Genomic DNA, 26,846 nt, shown 5'->3' on the forward strand with positions numbered 1-26,846 from the left:
GGAGAAACCCCAAGACAACAGAGGAATGACATGCAAACTGCACACAGCAAGGCCACAGGTGAGATTCAAAGCCCAAACCTCATAATTGTGAGGCTGGAAATGTTAATCACTCTCTTATGATCCTACCTTTGTGTGACATTTAATAATAATAATTTAATCAGTTTGTATTCCTTGTTGGTACTTCGGTTCATCTTATGGCCGGTGCTCACTGAGCAATGCAGCCAAACCTCCACATTCAAGTGAATGGGGGCAAGGCAGCAATGCAAAATATTGCCCAGGTTCTCTTTCAGGAGCAACTCTTTTCTTCCTGGACTGTCAAACCTTCTTCTTATGGTTTGATTAAAGTGATACAGTCCAAAATAATAACTGTCATTTTTTTTTTTTGCGATGGTCCCAGTTCATCGGGCGGTGTGCGGCGAGCCTAAAAAAAAAAAATGTCAAATTATACAATCCTAAATCAATATCATCAACACAGAAATCCTAGCAACCCCCGATGTGAAGAGAAACATAGGACTTTGAGGTGCTTCCTTTGAGGAATGTTCCACATTTCAAAACAAAGAAACTGTCCATGTACAGAGAGAGCTGGTCATTGTGTCACCATGAACAAAGAGAGCCTTTCATCTTCTACCTCAAACAGGAGTCTTAAACTTGGGTACTATACATAGTCTTGTTATTGTTGAAAGTTGATTTCAAATGCCATATTTGGGACAACAAAGTCAGGTAGAATAATATTAAGACAGTCTAGTGAACCTAAAGCTCATTTAGATTTCAACATGATTTGTCCAGGGTATGCATTAAATATACATTTCCTCAGTTCTTGTCTTTTCTTCATCAAATATTCAATATTTTCAAATTGTGCAATCACGAGACACACACAAAAGAAAAAAATGCCATTGCTTTGAATTTCTCTAGAGACATGTTAAATCATTTGGAAAAATTGTTGTTGAAGCTGTTCAGTTGCTAATATTAGTTCCTGTTTTTTATTATAATGTTATTATAATACATCTTTATTTTATGATTTTTTTTAATTTGAGTTTTTCCTGTACTAAGCTTTTTAAATGTTTGACTTGGAAACTAGGAAGAAAACCATTCACATACACTCTTTGTTATTCATTACATGTTGATTCAGTTTCTCACCAAGATACTCCATGTGAAATATAGACAATCATATATAACACATTTTTAGTCACACAATCAATCTCCTCACAGTCATCAACCCTCATGGCTATTTCCCAACACACAAGTGAGCTATTTAACATTTTACATTTAATTTCTAATTAAACAGGGCTTCAATACAAGAAAAAAAAACCCTGTATGTTTTAATAAAGGTTATGTAAAATTACATTTTCACATAGCACATGTATCAGGTATTTTGTCTGGTTTTTATTGGTAGCATACTGTTGTTTCGTAATGGACATTGACTATCTTAGAAAATCTCCAACACCTGTTGTATTTTTACTAAATCTGCCATATGCAGTTTGCATTATCATGGAGTAAAAATGGATTTGCGTTGAACTGTTCTGATGCTGCTGCTGTTGATTCTCATTACTGGAGATTGATGTCTCCCTCCAGATTTATTAAGGATTAGGTACATTTCATAGTTGCAGCACATACAGTACATGCTGCATCCTCCGTGCTGTATTCGCTATGCATACGTGCAGCTTCTTCACTTATAGCTCCCTTTATATGCACATAGCACATCAGCCACTTGCATTTTGTGCTTAGCTGGAGCTTTAAGATTCCACTACATAGAGGAAGAAGGAGGCTTTGGTTCAGTAATCCTTTTATTTGAGTGCCATAAAAATAAATATGTAAGAGTACAACATTCATATCAGGGCTATGAGTACAGAGGCATTCAACATCTCAACTCCAAATCTCTGAGTAGCATTATCTAGCTAGCGCCACTGTACAGTAGAGGCTCCTCCTATGAGAGGAATGGTGGAAGAAGGCCAAACAGCTAGTATGAAAGATTTGAAACTTTTCTCTGTATCGGATATATTTTTTTTGCCTACTTCAGAATAGTTAAACTTTTAGTCACACTACCGGTAAAGTGCTAAATATTCATTATTAAGAAAAAGGCAATCTTGCCATTCAATAACGTCGTTCATTGCAGTTCACTGCTTCCAAAGCTTTCGTATTCTTGCAGTACTGGATGGGTCTGTCATTTGGTCATCAAACTCCAGACCCACACGGACATATTAACCTGAGACCCTGGAATGTTGTTGGACAATGAACTATGTCATTACTTAAACTTACTAGTTTAAAATATGCATCTTTTTTTGTTAACTCTTCACTATAACTAGAGTCAAAATTAAATAATACAGTATTTTTCATCCAGGAAGAGAACAAGTGAGGTACCTGAAGCAGTTGAGAGTTTTATGCCTTGCTCAAAACCACCTTAACTGCCTACGTAAATCATTTCCATCCATATATAGGCTGAATAATATTTTTTAGTATCATGAAAAGCTCTGAAGTTGAGCAATAAGATGCTCGACATTGTCCTTAGTTCAGTGCAAATCAGAATCTTCTTCTTCTTCTTCTTCTTCTTTTCCTTTCGGCTTGTCCCGTTAGGGGTCGCCACAGCGTGTCATCTTTTGCCATCTTAGCCTATCTCCTGCATCTTCCTCTCTAACCCCAACTGCCCTCATGTCTTCCCTCACCACATCCATGAACCTTCTCTTTGGTCTTCCTCTCGCCCTTTTGCCTGGCAGCTCCATCCTCAGCACCCTACCACCAATATACTCACTCTCGGCTCTGAACATGTCCAAACCATCGAAGTCTGCTCTCTCGAACCTTGTCAGCAAAACATCCAACTTTGGCTGTCCCTCTAATGAGCTCATTTCTAATCCTATCCAACCTGCCCACTCTGAGCGAGAACCTCAACATCTTCCAGCTTCCTGTTGTTTCTTCAGTGCCACCGTCTCTAATCCATACATCATGGCCGGCCTCACCACTGTTTTGTAAACTTTGCCCTTCATCCGAGCGGAGACTCTTCTGTCACATAACACACCAGACACCTTTCGCCAGCTGTTCCAACCTGCTTGGACCGGTTTCTTCACTTCCTGAACAAACTCACCATTGCTCTGGATTGTTGACCCTAAATATTTGAAGTCGTCCACCCTCGCTATCTCTTCTCCCTGTAGCCTCACTCTTCCCCCTCCACCTTTCTCATTCACGCACATATATTCTGTTTTACTTTGGCTAATCATCATTCCTCTCCTTTCCAGTACATGCCCCTACCTTTCTAACGTTCCTTCACCTGTTCCCTGCTTTCACTGGAGATCACAATGTCATCTGCAAATATCATGGTCCGAGGGGATTTTGGTCTAACCTCATTTGTCACCACTCCAAACAGGAAGGGGCTCAGAGCTGATCCCTGATGCAGTCCCACCTCCACCTTAAATTCCTCTGCCACACCTAAGGCACACCTCACCATTGTTCTGCTGCCATCATACATGTCCTGTACTACTTTAACATACGTCTCTGCCACACCAGACTTACGCATGCAGTACCACAGTTCCTCTCTTGGTACTCTGTCATAGGCTTTCTCTAGATCCACAAAGACACAATGTAGCTCCTTCTGACCTTCTCTGTACTTTTCCACGAGCATCCTCAAGGCAAATAATGCATCTGTGGTACTCTTTCTAGGCATGAAACCATACTGTTGCTCGCAGATACTTACTTCTGTCCTGAGTCTAGCCTCCAATACTCTTTCCCATAACTTCATTGTGTGGCTCATCAACTTTATTCCTCTATAGTTCCCAGAGCTCTGAACATCCCCTTTGTTCTTAAAAATGGGAACTAGAACAGTTTTCCTCCATTCTTCAGGCATCTTTTCGCCCGCTAGTATTCTGTTGAATAAGTTGGTCAAAAACTCCACAGCCATCTCTCCAAATTGCTTCCATACCTCTACCGGTATGTCATCAGGACCAACTGCCTTTCCATTTTTCATCCTTTGTAGTGCCTTTCTGACTTCCCCCTTAGTAATCATTTCCACTTCCTGGTCCTTCACTCTTGCCTCTTCAACTCTTCCTTCTCTCTCATTTTCTTCATTCATCAACTTCTCAAAGTATTCTTTCCATCTATTTAGTACACTACCGGCACCAGTCAACACATTTCCATCTCTATCCTTAATCACCCTGACCTGCTGCACATCCTTCCCATCTCTATCCCTCTGTCTGGCCAACCTGTAGAGATCCTTTTCTCCTTCTTTCATGTCCAACCTGGTGTACATGTCTTCATATGCCTCTTGTTTAGCCTTTGCCACCTCTACCTTTGCCCTACGTCGCATCTCGATGTACTCCTTTCGCCTCTCCTCAGTCCTCTCAGTATCCCACTTCTTCTTCGCTAATCTCTTTCCTTGTATGACTCCCTGTATTTTGGGGTTCCACCACCAAGTCTCCTTCTCCCCTTTCCTACCAGATGACACACCAAGTACTCTCCTGCCTGTCTCTCTGATCACCTTGGCTGTCGTCGTCCAGTCTTCCAGGAGCTTCGGTTGTCCATCGAGAGCCTGTCTCACCTCTTTCCGGAAGGCTGCACAACATTCTTCCTTTTTCAGCTTCCACCACATGGTTCTCTGCTCTACCTTTGTCTTCATAATCTTCCTACCCACCACTAGAGTCATCCTACACACTACCATCCTATGCTGTCGAGCTACACTCTCCCCTACCACTACTTTACAGTCAGTAACCTCCTTCAGATTACATCGTCTGCACAAAATATAATCCACCTGCGTGCTTCTACCTCCGCTCTTGTAGGTCACTATATGTTCCTCCCTCTTCTGGAAATAAGTGTTCACTACAGCCATCTCCATCCTTTTTGCAAAGTCCACCACCATCTGTCCCTCAAAGTTCCTTTCCTGGATGCCGTACTTACCCATCACTTCTTCATCATCCCTGTTTCCTTTATCAATATGTCCATTACAATCTGCACTAATCACAACTCTCTCGCTGTCTGGGATGCTCAGAACTACTTCATCTAGTTGCTTCCAGAATTTCTCTTTCAACTCTCAGTCACATCCTACCTGTGGGGCATAGCCGCTAACCACATTATACATAACACCCTCAATTTCAAACTTTAGTCTCATCACTCGATCTGATACTCTTTTCACCTCCAAGACATTCTTAGCCAGCTCTTCCTTTAAAATAACCCCTACTCCATTTCTCTTCCCATCTACTCCGTGGTAGAATAATTTAAACCCTGCTCCCAAACTTCTTACCTTACTACCTTTCCACCTGCTCTCTTGGATGCACAGAATATCAACCTTTCTCCTAATCATCATGTCAACCAACTCCTGAGCTTTTCCTGTCATAGTCCCAACATTCAAAGTCCCTACACTCAGTTGTAGGCTCTGTGCATTCCTCTTTTTCTTCGACGATGGATCCGGTTTCCTTCTCTTCTTTGTCTTCGACCCACATTAGCTGAATTACCACCGACGCCCTGCAGGTTAGCTGTGCCGGGGGCGGGCGTTGTTAACCCGGGCCACGACCGATCCGGTATGGGATTCTTTAGATGAACGCTCATATTTGTTTGGCGCAGTTTTTACGCCGGATGCCCTTCCTGACGCAACCCTCTGCATTTATCCGGGCTTGGGACCGGCCTACAGATTGCACTGGTTTGTGGTCCTCACGAGGGTCATGGGAGTGCTTTCAACAAGGAGGAGGCGGGGTAGACGCTGAACTGGTTGCCAACCAATCGCAGGGCACATAGAGACAAACAGCCCACTCACAATCACACCTAGGGGCAATTTAGAGACTCCAATTAATGTTGGATGTTTTTGGAATTTGGGAGGAAACCAGAGTGCCCAGAGAAAACCCCGCAGGCACGAGGAGAACCTGCAAACTCCACACAGGAAAGGCTGGGATTGAACCCAGCTCTTCTTCACGCTTTCCAGCTGTGCCAACGTGCCGCCCCTTGTTTATGCACTGAAAACAATTTATATTGCACCAAAATAACCCCACGTCATTACAGATTCTAAAAGCCTTTTCACACGCACTTCATTGGTTGCGCTTTTGTCATTCGCCACAGAGAATGTGGATGTGCAGGTCAGTAATCCTAGTTCCAGTACTGTAAACCCTATCGGTGTACATCAAATAACAACTGTAGGTCAGTGCTGAAAAAAAAAAAAACAAAAGTTGGTATCAAACACGCAGCTCGGGGCTTTGGTAGAGTGACTGCAGTGGTAGTGACGAGTGTAAAAACAATGTTTTTTGTGTTTATCTCCCAGGTGAGCACCTGCGTGTCTGTCCTCAGGGATTCACCTGCTGCACACCTGACATGGAAGACAAACTCAACCAGCAAAGCAAACTGGAGTTTGAGAAGTTGGTGGAGGAGCGCAGCCACAACATGAGGGTGACGTTTGTTGCCAGTCATAAAAAATTTGATGGTAAGCCAGAGGAGTTTCTTTCATCTGCTGCATGCGACGGTTGAGCTACGTGTACGTCTGAATTTCTTTCCCAGACACTCTTAGCAAATGTATTCATGCGAGTCCTGTCAGATTTGTGAATGCACACTGCTGATGGACTGATAAATAATTATGACTAGTATTAATAAGATATGGACAGTCTGCTTGGTTTTAAGGGTTTTCTCTCTTTCATCAATCTTTTCTCACTTCTTTGGTACATTTGTAGACCTGTTCCCTTTTAGACCTGTGATAACATATGTTGGGTTGGTCCATTTGTTTTAATGTATTTTTTGTTGCTTTACTTGACCCCATTACGGCTTTATGAGAACTTTAGCTGCTATATTTCTGTGAGAGAAGGGGAGATTCATTTTAATGCACAGTAAAAAATTAAAAATGAAATAAAAATACAGTTTATATTTATTATACTTTGTAATAAAATGTGCACTCACACTTAACTGCACACTTATTATCAAAAGATTATTTTTGGAAGACATTTCAACCCGAAACATTACATTACCACTGGTAAGAAACAGACAATGTATTAACAAAAAAATATATATTAAAAGTGGTACGCCACAAATAAAACCCCTTTTGTGAAATATGTTATGTACAATATAAGAAGAAATTGAATCAATATTGTTTGTTTTAGAATTGATATATGTGTGGTCCTTTACATTCCTGATATTGAAACCAAAATAAGGGAACATTGTGGGGGAATTATATTGAATAACAATACTGCAAAACAATACAGTGATGAAAGATGGAATGATGATGTTCAGTGGGCCAGCACAGTGACGCATCTGGCTAGATCGTTCGCCTCACAGTTCTGAGGACGGGGGTTTAAATCCCGGACCCAGCTATGTGGAGTTTGTATGTTCTCTCTGTGCTGGTTTCCTCCCACATCCCGAAAAAAACATGCATGAATTGGAGACTCTAAAACTGCCCATAGGTGTGAATGTGAGCGTGAATGGTTGTCCGTTTCTATGTGCCCTGTGATTGGCTGGCAACCAGTTCAGGGTGTACCCCTCCTCATGCCCGAAGGTTGCTGCAATAGTCTCCAGCACTCCTATGATTCTTGTGAAGATAAGCGGCTCAGAAAATGAATGGATGGATAATTGGTCAGTGGATTGTATCAGGATGGCTGTCATTTTATAGTCTATTGTTTTACAATTGCCCGTAACTCAGAAAATAATGATCATGAATATAAACTTAAACAGCAAAACTAGAAAGTTGCATTCAAATACAAACTGTGTTTTTTGTATGATATTTTGCTCATATAATGTCTATCCAACACTCTCTCGTCACAAAATGTTGTCAGTCAAAGAATGTTACATTGCTGATTGTCAGGCTTATGGTGTTCAACTGGAAAACTTGTTGTATGAGTACATCTGTGTACATGGAAGCTTAGACAAAGGCAGACAGAAAGACAAAAAAAAAGAGATAATGCCTTTGTGAACGAGGCAGCCTCACATTTGTTAAAGATTAATTGCAGTAGATGAAGCATTACAAAAAGTGGCTCAAGTGAGTACCAAAATAATGCATTGAAAGGTTTATAGTCAAACAAAGCTGTCATTTTTATGTATCACTGAGATGGCAGAGCTTGGTTAATGTTTTACAAATGCCATGGGGCTATGAAAATAACATTTCACACATGATTTATGGGAGAATGAAAAAACTAAATTGATATAGTTATATAGACGCAATCAAAAGAATATTTCAAACTAATATAACAATATGTAGTTTTATTACTGGAGGCTCTTACTTTAGAGCATTGGCCACACAATTCTGTGGACTGGGGTTCAATTCCCAGCATCGCCTGTGTGGAGTTTGCATGTTCTTCCCGTGTCTGCATTGATTTTCTCCTGGCATTCGCTATCCCTTCCACATCCCCATTCATTGGAGGCTCTAAATTAATAATCATGCAATAGTGGAATGTCATCCTTTCATTTGAATAAAATGGGGAAAGTGGCAAAAACTTTGGCACGGGTGAACATTGGTGAAGTGAAGGAGAACAATTACTGGTTCTGGTGCACCACCTGAGGATGGGGAAGCAGTTCATCATCAACACTGCATGGTGTGAATGGGGCGCTGCTGACCTTGAATCGGGACGTCCTGAGTTGGTGGGGAAAATACTCTGAAGACCTCTTCAATTCTAGTGACCTGACTCCTTCCTATGAGGAAGGAATGAAGACAAATCTATAGGAGGCTCTGGATATTGTGGTGTCGCAATGATTGACATGCCTCGCTAACATCGTTTGGATGTGACATTGGGGACAATGTCTCTGGATTGGAAGACCAGGATAGGCCTCAGGAGGTTTCTACTACAGAAGATCATACTCTACAGCTTCCTTGGTAAGATCTATTCAGGGGTGCTGAAAAGGTGGATCCATTAGGAAGACGTGTGATTTTTGTCCTACTCCCATGGAACAGTGGACAAGCACTATATTCTCAGTGGAGGTTTCAGTTGTGTATGGAAGTTTTCCCAACCAGTCTACATGTGTTTTGTGGACTAAAAGAAGGGGTTTGACTTTGTCCCTCAGGGAGGCCTGTGTTGTCTGCTCTAGGAATATGTGGTACCTGTCACGAACCTCCAGTGCGGGGCTGGACCAAAATGCAGGACTCCAAGATGAGTGCATTATTTTAAGCATAGTTTTATTCAAAATTGAGCTCATACACGGTGTAAGCAGTCCGAAAAGGCATAGGCAAAATCCAAAAACATGAAGCGAGTTCTGATGACTAGCAGACAAACATGAAAACATGAACTAAGACAGGACTAAACTATGGTGGCACAGAATCGCTGTGACGAGGATAGCTCACACTACACTTTCTCTCGGTGGTGGAGATTCCTGATGGCAGTGAATGCAACTCACTAACTCAAGGCAATGAAGTGGCAAATGCCAGTGACAAAACTCAAACTTAAATACTTGGTCTTATCACGGTGCCTCATGCGAAATAGCTGTGACCGTTGATGGGTGTCAGAGATGAGACCGCCCAAAACAATGGCCAGGGCACGCCCCTCTTGGCCGTGGTCCATTCTTGGTCATGACAGTACCGGCTCCATTTATACAGGTTTTTCAGAGACTCTTTGACAGTGTTTTGTCTGCAATGCCAGCACTAAGTTGGAGTAGACCAGTCATGATACCTCAGTCTCAAGTGGGCACATAAAAATGATGGAGGGGAAGGTGGGAACACTTGTTGTTTACCTCCACATAGAACATCTTTTTGATAATCCTAGAACCTATTCTATTTTCAAAGCAATGATACACATAATCATCTTGTTGAACCATACCAACAACAAAGTTAAAAACACAAGTTCTCATGAATTCAATGATCACCAATGCATAATTGCAACAAACCATGCTTAAGCACTCCTCTGTCCATGGCGTGGCAACAGAAATGTGAGTGAGTATACAGAATGAGCTTTTAGTGATGACCGCTGGCACCTTAAATATGTCTGAGCAGCTCCATATTAGTATGGTTGTGCCCCAATCATATTCACCAAAATCTCTCGGCTGGCCTGGAATTGTATCAGGATACCCCTGCAAAAGCTGGATCAAGTAGATGAGGAGAGGGAAGTCTGGACTTCTGAGTTTATGTTGGTGTTCCCATGACAAGAAAAGGAAGAAAACGGATGAATAAATGAGTCATGTATAGTTTTAGCTTAAGCTAACTACTTTACCTGCCTGGTCTTAACCAGAAGAAATGACAAACAAGCTTTAACAACCACACACTTAAACATTTTACAGGGAATATTATTTAGTTAATGGTGGGTCTGTGATGGCATTTTAGGTTAACTGGGAATAATATATTGAGGTGGAGAGGAGCAGTGCCAGGATCTACTAGGTAGCATGTTATGTCAGGTTTGTGGTTAAAGGTTCAAATTGTGCCAGTGGCCATTCTTGTAAAGTTTGTGTATCTCTCTGTGCTTACTTGGGTTGTCTCAAAGTCCATCCTGCAGTCCACAAACATCCACAATGGTTCAATTGAAGGGTCAAAATTTCCCGTATGTGTGAATGTGAATTGTTCTTTGTCCATGTGATCAGTCGACGATGTACCTTCACTCTCATCCAAAGCCGAGTGACCCTAATGTGGACAAATGCTATCGAATATGGATGGATGAAATGGAATGTGGCACTAAATTGGACGACTTTTTCATCATCATCATCATCATCATCATCATCATCATAATCATCATCATCATCAGCAGCAGCAGCAACTCAGACATGTAAGTGTAAGTACGATAATATATATATATAAAATGTAATATAATATAATATATATATATAAAATAAAATAATAATATAATATATAATATAATCCAGGGGCGGCATGGTGGATCAGCTGGTAAGCATTGGCCTCACAGTTCTGAGGTCCCAGGTTCAATCCCGGCCCCACCTGTGTGGAGTTTGCATGTTCTTCCTGTGCCTGTATGGGTTTTCTCCATGCACTCGGGTTTCCTCCCACATCCCAAAAACATGCAACATTAATTGGACACTCTAAATTGCCCAGAGGTGTGATTGTGAGTGCGGCTGTTTGTCTCGATGTGCCCTGCAATTGGCTGGCAACCAGTTTAGGGTGTACCCCGCCTCCTGCCCATTAACAGCTGGTATACGCTGCAGCACTCCCGCAACTCTTGTGAGGATAAGCGGCTAAGAAAATGGATGCATGGATGGATGGATGGATATAATCTAGGTCACAACATATGATACCTTGAAGAAGATTCTTTTGAATAGTGTGAATGATCTGTTGGTGTCTATTTTAGTGAGTATGGTTTATGAACGATGAATACTATGCCACGTTGCTTCATTGTGTCTGCTCTTCTTCGTCTTGTGGTTAATTGCAGTGCATACAGCTAATAGGGCTTGACCGCCAGGTTTGCTATACATGCATGAAAGTTCTGTTATATTGAATGTCAACTGCATCAACAATGATTGCTCCTGGAACACTGGAGTCTATTGTTATTGGAGCTGATTCAGGGTATGTTAAGATAAGAATGAATGCAAATTTTTGATTTGTTCCGTTGCATTTTTTTTAAAAATTCATGTACAATAGTTTTTATATTGAGTTTAAATCATATATTGTAGACCCGCAAAAAGCCCTGAAGATTTAACTTTCCACAACATGGCAGAACCACACTCCAACCACAACCCAAAAGCTCTTTTCACCCTGCATATATTGGGTTTGAATTTGATTTATGTGAGTAATGTATCAACAGTGCTCACAGTAAATATATACTTTATTGTAAAAGTATAATCATACTCACTTTTTAAAGTATCGTGAGCACACAGACACACATTTTTACGCAATATGAGATTGTATTGTTTCATCAAGCTGTGGTACTTTGTATGGGTATCGATGCATTCTGACCAGGTTCAATATGGACAATGCTGTTTTGTTTTCTGGCACATTAAGTGTGTGGCTGTTTGACTAAAGCCTGAACTGAGCTTCAGCTTTGGTAGGCTGAGTCCTTTGATCGTGGCCCAGCAGAGCTCCTTCGCTCAATGTTGAGAGCTGTTGCACCCCTCATTCAATCCCTCATTCACACCCAATTTAAACCAAAGAAGACTCAACCACAACACCCAGTGCTCTCTAATCTGTGGTCTCCCTGAACACACAGACTCGAAAAACAATGTGTATGCTCGTGAAGAATTAGTGCAAAAACTACATCCGAGTGCAGCATTTTTTAGCTACACAAGGTTTTGAGCCTCATTTACGGCATGGTGGTCTAAAAGTTTTAGTCAAACCTTTTTCATATAATGAGTAGTAATAATTCTCTATTAACTAAGCTGTAACTTGTTCAATTCATCATTGTATTTTAGATGCTTTTTTTTGTCCTATTGAAAACTAAATGATGAGGAGAATTAGTTTTGGCAAGATATGATACATGACCCTAAACCCGATAAAAAGGAAAACAACCAATAGAAAGTGGAGGATGATGAATACAAACTTGTCATGTCAATTGTCCTCATTTCCTTTAATTTACCTTGAACACCATCTTCCCCTATCCCCAATCGAAGAGTTGCAGAATTCCTAACAGCAGATAAATGCAATGAATCTGGTTATTATTTTCTGTAAAAAAAATGAACAAAAACAATCCATCATATGAAATATCAGCACAAATCAGAAAAATAATAAAACTCTGCAACATCTGAAGCCACCTAAAAAAAAAAAAACTCAGTTACCATGTAAGAATTTGATACAGCTGACCAAAAAATTGTATACAAAATGGCACAGCAGCTGATACCATCAATGTGCTGCCTTGACACAATACCATCTGACTTTAACAAAACTATGACGAAGTCTGTGCTATTTGATTTGCAGAATTTAATTGCTGACTCCAGTCAGACGTTTTTCATAAAGCTCTTAAAGTAACTGCCATTAAGAGTCATCTAAAAAAAATAGAATGCTGGACGCTTTCATGTTAGCAAGTTATAGACCTGTAGCAAATTGCCCTCTTCTGGCCAAGATTGTCAAGACAGTTATTTTTAATCAACACAATTTTTTTTTTTTTTTTTTATACTTAAGTGGATGTTTTAACAAGTTTCATTCAGGTTGCTGAAGTCATCACAATATAGAATGAGCTCTTATCGAAGTTCTAAATGATACAAGATTGAATGCTGACTTGGGAAAGGTGTCAAGTCTAGTCTTGTTGGATTTCAGTGCAGCTTTAGATATGGTAAATCATAATATACAACTGAAAAGGTGGAAATGTGGGTAGTACTAAAAGGAAGAGTTTACAGTGTGAAACTGTCTCTTAGAAAAACCAAAACGCCAATTTTTGACACACAAAGAAAGAGGAAAAAAAAGAGATAGATGCCATAGCAGGCCCATTTTCCCAAAATATAGTCCCATTTCTGTCTACAAAATCAAGTTTTATTGGGTCTTGCTAAGTTTTCTTAGAGTCCATCATAGGATCAGTGGTGCAAGAGGCTTGCTGAGTCCAAGAACAGTATGTTCCCTCCCGGCCTGTCACCTTTTTTCCACATTCTGATCATGGTCTGTCACCTTTTTCAAATCCTGATAAGGCTTTTTTTCCCAAGTAAAATGTGAGGGGGGGGGGGGGCAGCTTTAGAGCACATTTGTGGCCACGTTTGTGATGATCATGTGTTTCTGTGGTTGACCTGGGTTTTTTTCCTTCTCACTGGGCAATGGGCAAGGAGCTCGTCAGAGATTGACTGTTTAGTCTTTGTCGGCCCTAGTAGAGTTGTGTGCATTTTCCATATCTTTGCCCCTTTAGTTCTCATGTCTATTCTTGTATAGTCTAGATCCATTGTCCTGTTCATTAACTTGCTGCTGAAACTGTTTGGTTTCTTATCCGTATCTTTGTTAGTTCTGCTTGTCATTGTCCTTTTTTTTGTGTATTTAGGACTCTTTCTTCAGTGCTTTTTGGGATATATTTTAGTGTTTTCCCCATAGGCTACAGCTGTGTTTTTTTGGGTTTTTTTTTTTTGTCGCTTATTGCTGTACTTCGGTTATATTTTTTCATTCAGTATTTTTCCAGTTTTAGTCACTTTTGTAAGCTAGGTCACCTATCCATCTTAGTTTTTTTGTCTTATCTTTCTTTGACATACCTTTTCATGTGTGTGTACTGCTGTGCTATGTTATCTAAATAACATAAGTTTTTTACTCAAAGTTCTGAGGCTCTGCTTTGGGGTTCAGTATTCTGAGAACACAGTGTTATCAGCTGACTCGAATGAAGCGTCCCTGGTGGGCACTGCTTTATGCAGAATCAACGTCAGAGCATATCTAACAGGGGGGCAGCACAGGTGTGCATATATTACGCCTCATTAAAAGTTTGATATTATTAGTGTTCTGTCAAATAATTCAACTGGTAACACACTACAACATGCAAAACAAATTCACATACTCATGGCACAGTGCGGTTGCAGAAATGGGTGGGCGCACTCTCTCTTTTCCTCTCTAACACACGATCAACCATAAGTGGTAGCCACTGAAATGTCACAATGGGCATTATGAGGTACAGAAAATTGAACACGTGCCTTAGCTTGAGAAAAGTTGTAGGAGCCAAGTGTTTTTCTTGTTTTTCTGTTTTCTTTATGTGACGGACCTTCCCAGACTGTGTGCACCATTTTGAAACCCTAGTAGAATGCAACACGTCGTATTCCGCCAGGCCCATAATCTGTGACATTTCCAGGACATGGCATGATTAAATGCAATAATACCACTACCATCCATGTTAGATTGCCACAACAAAACATTGCAAAACACAGCAAATGCAGAATGTAACAGAGGACAATGAAATATAATTTGTTTCTCATTACATTACCGACCGCTTCAAACCTTTGTTATGCCCTCTTATGTACAGTCACAATTTCTTCTATTCATCCAGTTTTACTACTGCAAACTGCAACCTAATAGACCTTTCCAACCTGTCATTCACTCGTTCAATAATAGCCAATCAGATAGCCGCATTGTCTTAAGTCCTGGCTTGACCCACCCCTCTTGTCATGATGTCCCACAAGCAATGCTGGTTATTGGTCATGTGCAGTTGGAAAAGTTAATGTTGCGAACAAAATGGTCCTCAGATGCGCTTGGGGAACGTGCAATTCTGATGAAAGATATCCGGCTAGGTTACAAGGGGCCCGATTGATTGATTTTCCAAAACCTAAAACACAGTTGAGGAAGTGTCTACGATGGATTAAGACTCGTGGAAGAGCGTGCGTACAATTTAGTGTGGACATTAACAAACACAAGGCTGTATGTTCAAAGGTAAGCGAGGGAGAAGTATCTTCTTGGAGTTTGATTTCATCATTATCAGTGCTTTATACAGTGCTTTATACATTGGAGCAGAACAACTTTCACTTTGTTAGTGTATTACTAACCTGCGGAATGAAGTGTGTAATGTTTTATGCAGACAAGTCAGATTCGTGAGCCGTAAATGCGTGATGTCATGCAAGAGAAATGTCTATTTGCCTATTTGTATCACATTGGACTTTTAAAACAGAGCACTGGGTTCCATTATGAGCCAAGTCAATTGAATACACCCACTAGTTTATAAAGAATACAATGATATCACTCGTGATCTTTCCAAGTAAAAAGTATTCACCCTGCTTTACATGCGCAGTACAATTCCACAATTTTTTCCTGTTGGATTTCAATATAAAGTTTGTGAGGCGTCAAACTTTTTTGCATCGATCGCCAATGTTTCGTTGTAACTCTGACATTGCACCCTGCTCCGTCCAAAATATTAATTCCATGTACATATCCTTGCATGAAATAGTTGAGACCTCTCTGTAGAACTCTCTTGGACAAGTCCGACGCATTTGGCAAAAAACATACCCCAATATTATCTGGAATACGCGACAGAGGATCCAGTTCAAACCTCTTATGTTCAGTCGCCATTTTGGAAGAGTGTGGGCCATAGCAACTGTAGCTAAGGGGGGCGGAGCTGAAGATCGCCAGTCGGAAAGGTCCATTTCAATGAAGTTGGGATGTTGTCTTAAACATAAACTAAAACAGAATACAATGGCAAATCATGTTAAACATATATTGAATGGAATACATGACAAATATTTCATGATTTTTTTGTAATTTAATGTTAACTCTATTGAATTGCATTGTTTATTGCAAATAATCAACTTCGAATTTTATGGCTGAAAATATGTTCCAAAAAAAGCTGGGACAGGGTCATGTTTACCACTGCGTTACATCACCTTTTCTTTTAACATTCTATAAATGTTTAGGAACTGTGGTCACTCATTGTTGAAGGTTTATAGGTGGAATTGTTTCCCATTCTTGCTTGATCTACAGCTTCAGCTGTTGAATAGTTCAGTGTCTCCGTTGTCCTATTTTACGCTTCATAATATGCCACACAATCAATGGGAGACAGGCCTGGACTGCAGGCATGCCAGTCTAGTAGCTGCACTTTTTTACTAAACAGATACAGGAAGTGCATCATGCGTAGATTAATGTCCCTCCTAGCCGATGGTATGTCAAGAAGATGCTACGGTGATAGCCAATGGGAAAGCAGCTCTTTCGCTCCACACAAACCAAGATACTGGATGTTTACGTTCGGTCAAATTTGGGGAAACCGGTGCCTATTTTTTCCTTTTGTATATTGAATTTCCTTAAGAAGTAGAGACAGTCCTTTTCCAAGGAAGCATTTCGTAACCTGAATTATTTGTTGCTTGAGAGTATTCTGTTTAACACAATGTCCCAACTTCATACAAATTGAGTTTCTATATTTCTCAGGTGCTTTGTGACTGCTATGGAAATTTTCTTGCTGTATAAAAATGGCAATCAGAGGCTGCCACATGTACATTTTCCATCCCCCGCATTGTCCCACATCCATCCCGTTTTGTCCTAAATGACTTGAAATGGGGCTGCCACGGCCTCTGGGAGCACAGTGAAGTCAGACAATAACCAAGCTCATCATGATCACCCATTAGCATCCTAATCACTGTGATTTACAAGTGTATGATGTGGCCATGATGATTTTTGAATTTGGCTCTTAATGCCATTACGCCATTACCTTTTTTCACTGCTCTGTTCTCAGTTAATCTAATCCTTATGTGGTTATTAACTCATATTGACTTATCTTGTTTGTGCATGTTAATTAGGAAAGATTAGCTCACCCTTCAGATTTCTTTGAGCATTTCCTTAAAGAGCCTCTTCTGACAGATCTCACAATATAACATTTTGCAAATGTATGAACTGCAATTTATTCTGTCTGATAATATACTGTATTTCATTCTATGAATGCTCATCCCAGCAAGTGCTAATGCTCAAACGATCACATCTTTTAAAGCTAAATTTGTTCCTGCTGACTTAATATAATAGATTTTTCAATTAAATGGAATGATGTCGCACCGATTGTCTTTTTTTTTTTTTAATCATACAATTTCTGATGCACACACCTTTGTAGAGCTATACTTCAAAGAAAGACAGGGATGTTTTCCCCGGCCATGAGAGTCAATGTTTGTATTATTATTGTCAATGTTTATTATTATTATTGTACAGAGTCCCTAAGGGGACACTTGAAAGAAAAAAAAAATAACTTGTTCCTCATTATAATGAGTAAGTTTCTCATTGTAATGAGTAAGTTATCCATTATAATGAGTAAGTTTCTCATTGTAATTAGTGTTTTCCTCATTGTATGAAAGAAGAGAGAAAGTTTGTCATTACAATTAGAAACAAGTCCGTTTTTTTTTTTCAATGTCTCTTTATGGGCTCCCTTTTCAACAACTCATCAAAATCAATATTTTAACTTTCAGCAGGTAACTGTGAAAATAATGTGCCACAAGGGGAAGATTAGAAAAAAAAAAGCACAAATACATTGTGTTTTGATAAACAGAAAGTAGTTGAGGACATTTACATACTTTTACGGACACCAGTTTAAAAGCAAAACGTAAAGGCCTCTACATTTTTGTGTGCATGTCTAAAATCATGAGTAATATGGATCCCTAATTTCACAGAAAAGATCATCTCGCAAACTCCTTGCTCTTTACATTTATTATTCATGCTTGATGTTCAATGAAGTACTTACCAAGTCAAATTTAAAAAATGCCAACAATTCATAGCTGCATAAAACGGTGACATCAGTCTCAAAGGTCCTCATTATGGTACTTTCCTCATACAGCTCTGAAGATATGATCTGAAATTATAATTACCCATTTTGACATAATAGATGGAACAATTTATGTTGACTTAGTATCTGGTTAGGTCATTTGAATGGTTGTGTTATTCTACTTCATTAATAATTATTTTCAAATTATGATTGCTTTGGATATCTAATTTATAGATGTTTATTCTGTGTTTAAGTTTGTGGACTGATTTGAAATGAAGATAATCCTTTCTCATCTAATTGGATGGTAGCATCAATAATGTATGCAATGAATAAATTGACAAAAGATGTTATACTTGATACATAGCTGAAGATTTGGTCTCGACACACTGTCCTGTAGTTTGCTTGATGATGGCAGTTGTCACAGCAATTTTTATTAAATTATAGTTTCTGTATTTTATTTTTGCATGAAATAAGTGTGACAATGCAACATTTATTAAGAACAAGCCAGTCTCGAAATGATTCTTTCTTTCAATATAAAGGGTGAGTCCCTACAATTACCGCGAAACATTGTCATGACATTGTGCCAAGAATGGAAGAAAAGGATGAAGCTGACATTTTAACTTGAAGATAAGCACAAAAGAAAAGAGCATGTAGTTCCACATAAAATGTCCGTATACTATGGGGATTAGGGTTGAAAATTGCGATCTAAGAGGTTCCAGGCTATAATCTGGTCCATTTTCTTTGAAGAAACTCCTGTGAGATTGTAAGGACCTTGAAATGCCATCATACAAGCACAACTTCTCCTTGCCTTCTCGTTCCTGTAATTAATGACATGATGAATTGATAGCTCAGAGGCAGTATGTGACGCCATACAGTCGTTGTAATTTAAGTCGAGTTCTGATCTGTAACTGAAGTTACTGAGGAAACATCAGAATCCTCTTATAAATAAAAACAGATATACACACATTTTGCATTACTGATGCAAAATGAAGGGGATCTTTTCTCCTGTTGAGTGAATCTAGAGTCTATCCCAGTTTTCTTTTTAAGAGAGGCAGTGTAAAAACTAGGAACTGTTTTGGTACGCTCTGCACGGGGCAACACCCCCATTTGGATTGTCACCAACACTGGATGTATGAAGCAGGCATAACTTAAAATAAAATGAGCAGATTCAAATCACAAATTGCAAATAACAGGTTTTTAAGATTTTCCGCTGACCTGCCCATGCTGCAGCAAGGAGCTGGCTCAGAAACTTGGCGCTCGTCAAACACCTCCGTCGATGGTCCTAAGCCGGCCAAGCAGGTGGCGAGGATTGTGGCCGGGCCATCTCGGGCCCGCAAAGGACCAAGCTGGCCAACCAGCCAGAAAGACACGAGACGACGCAGGCGTGCCTGTTCTCCTCAGCCACATTAGAGTTCGAGTAGCTTGAAAAAATAGTGCAAGGTCAGCCAGTGAGGGCCCTCTGATGGCAGTTAGTCAGTTCCAATTAGTCGAAGTGGACAATGTGTTAGGGAAACAAAAACAAAAAAACTTGCCATGTCGGAGTGCTTTCAAGCTTTGGAAAATCCCATTTTGCCCAAACGGCATGACAACGAAATGAAGCCTTGTTCTCTGTCCCTGTTTGTTATCTTAAAAAAAACTTTAGGGCATGAATAAACTTTTGCAATCTACAATCTTAAAAAAATGGTCATGCAGACTAATTTTAAATAAAAAAAATATATATTATACAAACTGTTAGATATAGATACACTTATAGATTAGCCGAAATAAAACAGAATATATGTGCATGAATTTGAGGGGCGGAGGAGGAAGAGTGAAGCTCCAGGGAGAAGAGATAGCGAGGGTGGATGACTTTCTAATACTTGGGGTCAACAATCCAGAGCAATGGTGAGTGTGGTAAGGAAGTGAAGAAATGGGTCCAAGGAGAGTGGAACAGTTGGCGGAAGGTGTCTGGTGTTCTAGGTGACAGAAGAGTATCCGCGAGGATGAAGGGCAAAGTTTATAAAACTGTGGTGAGGCCAGCCATGATGTACAGATTAGAGACTGTGTCATTGAAGAAACAACAGGAAGCAGAACTGGAGGTAGCAGAAATGAAGATATTGAGGTTCTCGCTCGGAGTGAGCAGGTTAGATAGAATTAGAAATGAGCTCATTCGAGGGACAGCCAAAGTTGGATGTTTTGGAGACAAGGTTAGAGAGAGCAGACTACGATGGTTTGCACATGTTCATAGGCGAGAGAGTGAGTATGTTTGTAGAAGGGTGCTGAGGATGAAGCTGCCAGGCAATTAAGTGAGAGGAAGACCAAAGAAAAAGTTGATGAATGTTGTGAGGGAGGACATGAGGACAGTGGGTGTTAAGAGAGGTAGACGCATGAGATAGGCTTAGATGGAAAAAGATGAGATGCAGTGGCAACCCCTAGCGGTACAAGTCAAAAGGAAAAGACGAATAAGAAATTATACAAACAGTAAAACATGGTATAGTTGCATGTTCTCTCTGCACCTATGTGGGCTGAAAGAAAGAGCTACTGTACCTGTGCCGTCTCACCCCTGGTTTAAAAACAACCAGCAATCAGCAGTCAATTATACAAAATGTTTTTGCACTCTTAATAGTAACAAATAGCAACCATCATTTTTGACGTTAATTCAATTGCTGTAGACATTCTGCCCAGAGCTATTTCAAGCATTTTAGATGAGATATTGTTCAGACTGGACAGATTGTGTTGGGATATCGAAAATAGAAATACATAAATAATGACAGTCAGAATGTTATTTTAAAACTACCTTGACCATCTTGTACTAGATATCATTTTGAAATGATCCCATTTTTAGCCTGACACACAATAGAAATATGTCCCCTAAATATGTCTGCAACCTAACCCAACAACCAGTCCAAAGACAACTCTTAAAAAATGAACACCAGCGAAAAGCACAGGGCAGGACACGCTAGCCAACTGATGGCATGAGAATGTCATTAGACTGGAGAGGACATAAAATTAGACAAGGGTCAGGGCACTGAGGACGGGGCAGCCATTGATTTCAACCCATCAGCTCAGTAATGAAGATGAAACCTCTTTGACAGTCCCATGTCCATTTCTTATGAAATGGAAAACCCTGTGCAAAACCTGTTCCTGGAAATGTTCATGAATAAATAACCTCTGTTTTGGTGTCCATGTGTTATACTAAGTGACTCTCACCAGACATAAATTCTCTGAGGAAAAGAGGAATGTGGGTCTGTCTAGCAGTGATTTAGCTGAGTTGGTGGCAGCTTCCATCAACTTGCACGGGGTGTAACCTTATGTCACTTCCCGACTTCAGGATGGATGACTTTGCATCCGGAGCCAGAACACACTAACTTGGTCCCACTGGTGAGCTTGAAGGGGGATGTTAGAGGAGGAAGCTGCTCTAGTAAAGAAGAAGACAACATTGACAAAAAATGTTTTCGATTATTTTATAGAATGCATATTATGTGTCAGCTATTTAAAAAGTGTGACACACTGGACAGGTAGTTAGAGCCTCTGCCTCACAGTTCGGAGGACTGGGGTTCAAATCCTTGCTCTGCCTATGTTCTCTCTAAGCCTGCGTGGATTTTCTCTGGACACTCCGGTTTCCTCTAACATCCCGAAAAGATGCATGTTAGATTAATTTGAAGGCTCTACATGTCCTGTAAGCCCGAATGTGAGTGTGAATGGTTGCTGATGTGTGCCCTGCTAATGGCTGGCAAGCAGTTGAGGGTGTACCCCGTGTCCTGCCCGAAGATAGCTGGAATGGGCTCCAGCACTCATGTGACCCTTGTGAGGATAAGCAGCTCAGAAAATGGATAGATATTTAAAAACTATAGAAAAAATGTGTTCAAAATTCACGCTAGGGATATCGAGTTAACTTGTTCTTTTTGTTTCGTTGGAGATGGATGAAAGATGTCGCAGTCTGCTCTTCAAGGTTGTGATATTTTCCCATAATTGATCCACTTCCATTTCCTTGTTATTTCCAGGAACCATGAATAGGCTGAAATCTGAGATCACGAGGAAAGCATACTTTATACCTCCATATCCACGTAAACTTGACCAATTGGCTCAGTAATCCTTATTTTATTTTTTAATTTATAATGCATATTATTAGTTTTACTTGAATATATTATGATGGCTATTACCCACTGTCATGGACCAGCGGCACGGGGTGGACCCAAATGCAGGACTCCGAGACGAAGGCATGGTGTTGAGTGTGGTTTTATTCCAAAGCAGGGTCATACATGGTGTAGCAGTCCGACAAGGCAAAGGCACAAAATCAATATACTATAAGCAGGATCCAAAACCATGAAACGAGGTCCGATGACTATGAAACAAACTAAGACACTTGACTTGACATGAAAAAATAACTGGAACAACTTATGCACAGTAGCGGAAAATCCCACATGCAGTAAACGCTACGCAACAAACTTGGCAAATGCCATTCACAAAACTCCAACTTAAATGCCTGGTCTAATTACAGTCCAAATGCGAAACAGCTGTGACGGGTGTCAGAGGTGGCATCACCCAGAGCAGTGTCCTGGCCACGCCCTCTTGGCAGTGACCAGGCCTTGCTCATGACACCCACATCCTTCAACTGGAAGTATGTATAATTGGTGTTGTACTCCACACACAGAAGCAAACCGTCCACATGCAGGCATGCAAGAAGAGAGCTAGGACTTTATTTTCGTGGACTGCTCAGGAGTGCAAAAATGGGCATATCTTTATTTTTATGCAAGAAGTGAGGCACATGTTTGCCAATTTTGCAGATTGGTCTGTGCAAATCTGGGAATACAGACACAACAATGATGTGTCCTTTGAAATGTGCCCATGTGACAATTTGGTGGCTCAAAATTTTCGTAAACTTAAGCATGCTCAGACCATGTCTAATTTCTGGCATAAGGTATGGTAGACTATGTGATTTCGGTGAATTTTATTTGGCCAAATAGACAGATATGCAAACTAGAGGATTTGTAGTTGATGTGTTGGACATTTTCCATTCATATACAGTATAGGCCTATGTGAACAGCAGGCATTAAACTTTTTGAATAATTGAAAACATCAATTAATTGAACACTAACAGATGTTATTATTGTTGTTCATGCTTTGTTTTTTTATTTTTATTATTTAAATTAGTACTTTGCAAGGGGCGGCATGGTGGATCAGCTGGAAAGTGTTGGCTTCACAGTTCTGAGGTCCCGGGTTCAATCCCAGACCCGCCTGTGTGGAGTTTGCATTTTCTCCCCGTGCCTGTGTAGGGTTTCTCCGGGCACTGCGGTTTCCTCCCACATCCCAAAAACATGCAACATTAATTGGAGACTCTAAATTGCCCCTAGGTGTGATTGTGAGTGCGACTGTTGTCTGTCTGCATGTGCCCTACACTTGGCTGGCAACCAGTTCAGGGTGTACCTTGCCTCCTGCCCATTGACAGCTGGGATAGGCTGAAGCACTCCCACAACCCTCGTGAGAATAAGTGGCTCAGAAAATGGATGGATGGATACTTTGCAAAGGGTGCACAAATTGTGGGTGTAGGCCAGTTTCCATGTACCCACTTCTCGCCAGACATCTGTGCTCTCTCCCCAAGCCATATTTACGTCATCCAATCGTGGAGGTCTCATTGGAGGGACGGCCAAAGTTGGATGTTTTGAAGACAAGGTTAGAGAGAGCAGACTGAGATGGTTAGGACATGTTCAGAGACGAGAGAGTGAGTATATTGGTGGTAGGGTGCTGAGGATGGAGCTGCCAGGCAAAAGAGCGAGAGGAAGACCAAAGAAAAGGTTGATGGATGTTGTGAGGGAGGACATGAGGACTGTGGGTGTTAGAAAAGAAGATGCACGACATAGGCTTAGATGGAAAAAGATGACACGCTGTGGCGACCCTTAACAGGACATGCCGTGGAGGTCTACATGCCGTTCCGTATAAACATATTTTGCATGCTTTGTAAAATTTGCTGTAATCAGTTCTCATATTGACAAAGGGAATGCAAGGAGCTGCTTCACTTGGGCTGGGATGAAGCGACCTATGTACGCGCCCAAAGCTGTGCAAAATTTCCTTTTTAAATGCATTGGAGTGTGTGAGTCCATGAAATTACCAACACAGGGTCTAATCCACCTTCTCATAGAGTTGGTGCACTGGATTTACACCAGTCACAAAAATAGTCCTTAGATAGAAAGAGGTGTTCAAAGTGTTGTGGATGACTTCAGCTGGAGTGGTGGGGATGATGCCTTGCTCAGGGGTATGTCAACAATAGCCAGCAAGCAGACCAGTGTCTCTCCAACAACTAGTCACCATTTTTACATTTTTGGCCCGAGTGGGAGTTGAACATTTCCTCTGACTCCAAATCCCAGGGAAGTACTAAGATACTGCCAAATAATACCATAATAATACCAATAAAACCAATGGTTGGTGAGAAATCAAAACTCTTAAAATTGCATCCAACAACTGGTGTTTGTAATAAAATTGCTTCTTGCAGTATACTGTAATCTATTTTATTATTTTTTTTACTGTATGTGTGCAACCCATACAGTGCGTATGTTGAAAACACCAACCACTATTGGACAATAATCTCTTAATTGTTGATTATCTGCTACGATAAAAACAAGGTTGTGGTGAATGGATATTGTCAGTGCACTGACTTTGTAGCCAAAAAATAATCATTTTGGTTTTGTTGGAAGTACTTAAAATTTTATACCTTCAAAGATTTCTCCTTCCCCAAAAATAATATTCAGATTCATTTATCACTTCACTGAGATATATAGGAAATGCCTTGTAAAAAACACCTTTTTTTTTCTACTAATATCCGGATTCACACCAACCAAGCGCTTCCCCAAAATTTTGTTAAGTGAAGTAATCAACTTTAAAATACAAACAAAAAAAAACATTATTTCATTGAAGAAATGAGTGAAAGCAAAAAATAGAAATAAAAAATGTGATGCAAATCTGCAATCGGAGGACAACACTGTACTTGTCTTTAATGGCCACAGGAGATGTTGTGTGGCATGAACTTCAATCCCTATTGTAGTTAAAAATGATTTCATATAATTGGAAATGACAGTCGCGACAGGAACAGAGGGAAGCGCAACCCATCCTTTTCCTTTCTTTTGACATCATCACCGTAACACAGGAGCCACTGTACGGGATGGATTAGTCAGAGAAAGCTTTGGATAGATCCGCTCCAACAGTCAAACTGAGAAAAAGCTGCTTATTCGGGGTCACAGTAAAGAAGCAGCGTGTGTAGCCAATTTGTTCCTTTCTTAACAACAAGTTTCAATGCTACCCAAGGAGGAAATCACTTTGATTCTTTGAGCCTGGCTAATTGACTTCCCCTGTGTCAGTCAGTATTGAACTCTGTGTCAGACACAGAGATGCCCCCAGCAAAAAAAAAAAAGTGGCTTATGACAAGATAATGAATCCAAAAGAACATCGCAACAGTTTGCTTACTTTGCTTTGCCTTCGAGCTTTAGTGCAGAGACATGCTGAAATAAGGTATGCCCGCAACTGTAATGTGATTTACATTGTCTATCAGATCACAAAGCCGATTTGCAACAGTGCTGCGTACTCGTGCCGTTGTCTGCAATCCTGCCACAGTTCACAGCTGCATTCATTCAAAACAATAGACTCCAACACTTCAAGATTTCAACAAATGGACTGTTACAAATTCCTTGAATCACCATATATTAATGCAGCACAGTGACAGTAAAAGTGGAAGGTTTTCAGCTCTTTAATGAGGATTACAACATCACAAAAAGGCATAGTATATACAGGGTAGTATACATTCACCTCCCTCTTGTTCCTAACGAGGTTTCAGGCTGTACATTTTACTTTAAGACGAACCCAAGCACTAATAAAAACAGTAAAAGTATTGATTGTGCGCTCACTCACATGGGAGACTTAACACATGCAATCCTCAAGGTAATTTTAAATTTCAGATCTACAGTGCTCCACTCATTATAATAACAACTGGTTTTGAAGTAATGTCCTTGAGTGTGTGGACTGCAGAAGTACATTGTCATGAATTTTTTAGATTTGTTTTCCTTCCCTTTGGGAAACTTGTGCCATTGTATGAGTTGGTGTGTTGACTATTTGCAAAAATATTTTCAACTGAGCAAAAACAATCCTGAAATCCTGAGGATGTATTTCTTTCAAATTATTTTTTTAGTTTAAAAGAAATCTTTTTTTTATATATATAATTTCTCATTGTGAGTAATGCAGCCCTATGGGGGCACAAACCAGTGCAATCTGTAGGCCGGTCCCAAGCCCAGATAAATGCAGAGGGTTGCGGCAGGAAGGGCATCCGGCGTAAAAACTGTGCCAAACAAATATGAGCGTTCATCTAAAGAATCCCATACCGGGTTAACAACGCCCGCCCCTGGCACTGCTAACCTGCAGGATGTCGGTGGAAATTCAGCTACTGTAGGTCGAAGACAAAGAAGAGGAGGAAACCGAATTCATCGTCAGAAGAAAAAGAGGAATGCACAGAGCCTACAACTGAGTGTAGGGACTTTGAATGTTGGGACTATGACAGGAAAAGCTCAGGAGTTGGTTGACATGATGATTAGGAGAAAGGTTGATATTCTGTGCATCCAAGAGAGCAGGTGGAAGGGAAGTAAGGCTAGAAGTTTCGGAGAAAAGTATTAAATTAAATTATTCTACCACGGAGTAGATGGGAAGAGAAATGGAGTAGGGGTTATTTTAAAGGAAGAGCTGGCTAAGAATGTCTTGGAGGTGAAAAGAGTATCAGATCGAGTGATGAGACTAAAATTTGAAATTGAGGGTATTATGTATAATGTGTTTAGCGGCTATGCCCCACAGGTAGGATGTGACCTAGAGTTGAAAGAGAAATTCTGGAAGGAACTAGATGAAGTAGTTCTGAGCATCCCAGACAGCGAGAGACTTGTGATTGGTGCAGATTGTAAT

The 26,846-nt window shown here is 40.4% G+C and overlaps 1 protein-coding gene across 1 annotated transcript in view; it reads left to right on the plus strand.

Moving 5' to 3' along the window:
- Positions 1-26,846, plus strand: part of LOC133498322 (glypican-6-like) — a 141,863-nt gene that overhangs the window by 38,278 nt on the left and 76,739 nt on the right. The window contains 1 exon segment of the mRNA XM_061815013.1: positions 6,230-6,388. Within this exon segment, the coding sequence (XP_061670997.1) occupies positions 6,230-6,388 (159 nt within the window).

Source organism: Syngnathoides biaculeatus, chromosome 3 (assembly GCF_019802595.1).
Source record: "Syngnathoides biaculeatus isolate LvHL_M chromosome 3, ASM1980259v1, whole genome shotgun sequence".
Lineage (NCBI taxonomy): Eukaryota > Metazoa > Chordata > Actinopteri > Syngnathiformes > Syngnathidae > Syngnathoides > Syngnathoides biaculeatus.